The 3,128-nt window shown below is 43.7% G+C and overlaps 1 protein-coding gene across 1 annotated transcript; it reads right to left on the bottom strand.

The window, feature by feature from the left end:
* Positions 1-289: 289 nt before the first annotated feature.
* Positions 290-2,848, bottom strand: FOMMEDRAFT_152726 (uncharacterized protein; the record flags this gene model as incomplete). Its single annotated transcript, XM_007263503.1, has 7 exons — positions 290-772; positions 837-1,323; positions 1,377-1,764; positions 1,816-1,934; positions 1,990-2,118; positions 2,168-2,577; positions 2,648-2,848. 7 exons carry the CDS (start codon positions 2,846-2,848, stop codon positions 290-292), a joined length of 2,217 nt encoding a protein of 738 aa, XP_007263565.1.
* Positions 2,849-3,128: the final 280 nt, after the last annotated feature.

Here is a 3,128-nt window from a genome sequence, read left to right as displayed (position 1 = left end):
TTTATTTTGCAGGGTAATTGAAAAGCTGATTGGCCATGGTCTGCAAGTTTATCATGCTGCTGAAAATTGAAATTAAAGACAATTTACAGGGTTATTTAGGTTATTTAGAGACACAAAACACTTGAGATGACTATTGGCATAGATTTGCAGTTAGAGTGAGACAATTTCAGCTATCAAGGAGTAAACATATCAACTAGCACAAGAAATGGATCAGGATAACTTGATCAATAGCAAGAAGTGAGTGGTAAGAAAGTAAGTATATCAGATAACAAGAAATATGTCTGTAATTCTACACCCTTGCCTTTTCAGTCGGCTTCCTGATACGTCCACCCCGCGATCGGGACCCATCTAAGTCCTCAGGCACATCTGTCTCATTAGTAACCTTGTGAGTAACAGATGGTAATGTATCAGCCATTGCTGTGAATGCCCAAGCGATATCCTTGGTCATGTCTGTGTAGAACTCTTTACAGAGGCTCGGATCCACAGTAAGTGCCAACTTCCATATCCACATCATTATTACAATGAGATAGATGCCGTTTTTACCAGTCTTACGTAGTTGACTCCAATCTTCCCCTGAAACAACTGTCTGAGAAAGTGGCCAGTCTACCCCTGAAATCCGACGTGACAGAGGCTGTAAACTTGCCCACCAATGGGAAGCCTGTTGCTGAAATATCCCAATGTCACTGACAGAGGGAACAGAATTGATGTCTAACGTCCATGACCACATACTCATGTCAGTGGGGCGGCCTCTTGAGAGTCGTTTGTTCGAATACTGTAGAGATTAATGCATTAATAAGATTGTACAGTTATGAGAAAACTAACTTCAAAAACAATACCGCAGTATTAATACACTGGATCTCTAACTTTGCCCACATTGATACTAATGACATCTCGTCAGCACTCGTGAAAGCCTTGAGAATGCCTTGTATGTGCTCTTTCATCCATTTAGGGAGGACTGATATCTCCTCAGGAAGCAGCAGATCATCCACCTCCATTGGTACAGGCTGCTCAGAGACAGGTAGCAGGGAGGATAGAGTAGGCAAGGGTAATGGAGAGTGTACCTCAGCATTAAGTGATCCTTGAGGTACAGTAGTAGGAAAATCGAGCGAATGCTGTACTGGCACCTGGACCTGTGTAAAATCATTTGGTGCTGCTTCGCTATAATCGTGAGGTAGTGGTGGTGCCCAAGAGCTAATAGGAGGTAACCCATCACCAATGTCATTCACAGCCATGTCTGCTGAAGTCATTCCAGTTACGAATGATGCAAATTGTTCAAGGGTGTCCTGACCAAGAGGATTTGTCTGGTCAGTATTAAACGCCTCACTATGTCACACTGTCAGTGCAAAACTTGTATTAACAAAGGGGAATACACTCACAACATTGATAAGTCCGGTTCTATACTTTGCTCCAGAGCGTCTGGAAGCGAAAGTGAACTGCTGAAGGATCGAAAGTCGTCTGAGAGCTCAAATGAACTCCCTGAGCGATGCTGAGAATTGACCAGTCCATCAAGCAAAGAAGAACTGTCTGTTCGAGTGGTTGGTGTGCCTAGCGGAGACACTTCGTGTGTTGGACGAGCTACCGACCCTGATGCTAGTGGAGACACTTCAAATGTTGAAAGAGCTACTGACCCTGATCCGTTGATAGAATCAAAGTCAACAATGTCCATTTGAACTTCTTCAGCTTCGATATTAGATCCGCATGGCTCTGTATCAGCATTTGGGTAAGTACATGGCTTCAGGGAGCATGCACGGATTTCTGCGTCAGCTAAATAATGTTAGTTTGTCATTCAAAAAATAGTTCTGAATTATTACTCACTGAAGCATCGTTCTGCAAATTGCTTAAATGGTTTGCGCACATTCGTTTCGAAGTCACCAAAATTGTTGTAAAATTCTGGAAATGCTTGGTTGCTTCCAACAGTCCTTCCGTTTGTAATACTTGAAATCGAGTAGTAAGTATTTGTACCATTCATGACAATATAAGTTGACTAACGTGCATGTAAGTAGTTGCCCATCGCGTGCAGGCTCTGGACCAGCAGCAATCATATAGACAACCATTCCGCTCTCCTCAGTAATAGTGGTGCAGAGCTCCTTCATTGTGAGTTGGATGTTTGACATCAAGCTATAGGTTCAGTATTAGCATATATTGAGTATAGACGATCAGAACTCACTGCTGCCTGTTACGAGCAGCACTAAGACGCTCGCGCTCTTCCGGCAGCAAGTGCTCTTCTCCTGGCAAAGGCATCTCCTTGGGAGCACTCTCGTCCGACACATCTTTGAGATACTTTCGTACTTCTTCCTTCACCTTGTCAGACTCCTCGTCATATAGCTGTGAAACAATCCTATTGCGATGTTTCAGACGATCTCGGTCGGTCAGGGAGCTATTGTTCTCCTTCTCAATGCTCCAGAGTGCGTCGACCTTCTCGCGCAGCTTCAAATCGTAAAACAGCCGCGAATATACTTGCAACTCGGTGGGGCGGTAGGATCTCTTGGTTCCGTTTCCAGAGACAAGCTGCTGTACTGCTTTACGGACGACGGCTTTGTGCTGAGTTAACTTCTTGCTGCGTGCACCGCTATGATTCTGAAAATACGTTTGTATTTGCTTCAAGGCATCAGATCCTATTCCACACAACAACTTGCACGTAACTCACTTTTATGCGTGCCTCTCTTGCTATGTCGCTGGTGCATGGGAATTCTGTAAGATAAACTGGAACTACCGTAGTCCTGATGTAGACTGCTGGTCCATTCGTGCGCTTAGATCCTTTTGACACGTCTCTCGCTCTCTCAAATCCATCAATGAGTGGATCCAAGAGTGCTTTCTCAGCACTACTGAATACTGATTGTGCCGGCATTGAGTCTCGCAACAAGAAAGAGATTGATATGCAAAGAAGAAGCAAGAGTTTGCAGGGCAGGGAGAATTGTCAAGCAAAGTATAGACACTCTGAAATGTACAAATCTCAATGGTTCAAAGCACAATTTATAGGATAATGCTTCAGATACTTGGAGCTTATCGTCGACTACTACTTACTCTCGTATACTTCCCCTCAAAGATCCTCAGAAGAGTATTCTCAGCGTATTTCAGTTCCTAAACAACCTAAAATAGCACATCTACCATTCTCATTGTCAGTGAAT

The sequence above is a fragment of the Fomitiporia mediterranea genome, assembly GCF_000271605.1.
Source record: "Fomitiporia mediterranea MF3/22 unplaced genomic scaffold FOMMEscaffold_3, whole genome shotgun sequence".
Taxonomy (NCBI): Eukaryota; Fungi; Basidiomycota; class Agaricomycetes; order Hymenochaetales; family Hymenochaetaceae; genus Fomitiporia; species Fomitiporia mediterranea.
Note: the sequence above shows the minus strand (reverse complement) of the source record. Positions and strands in the feature narration are given on the sequence as shown.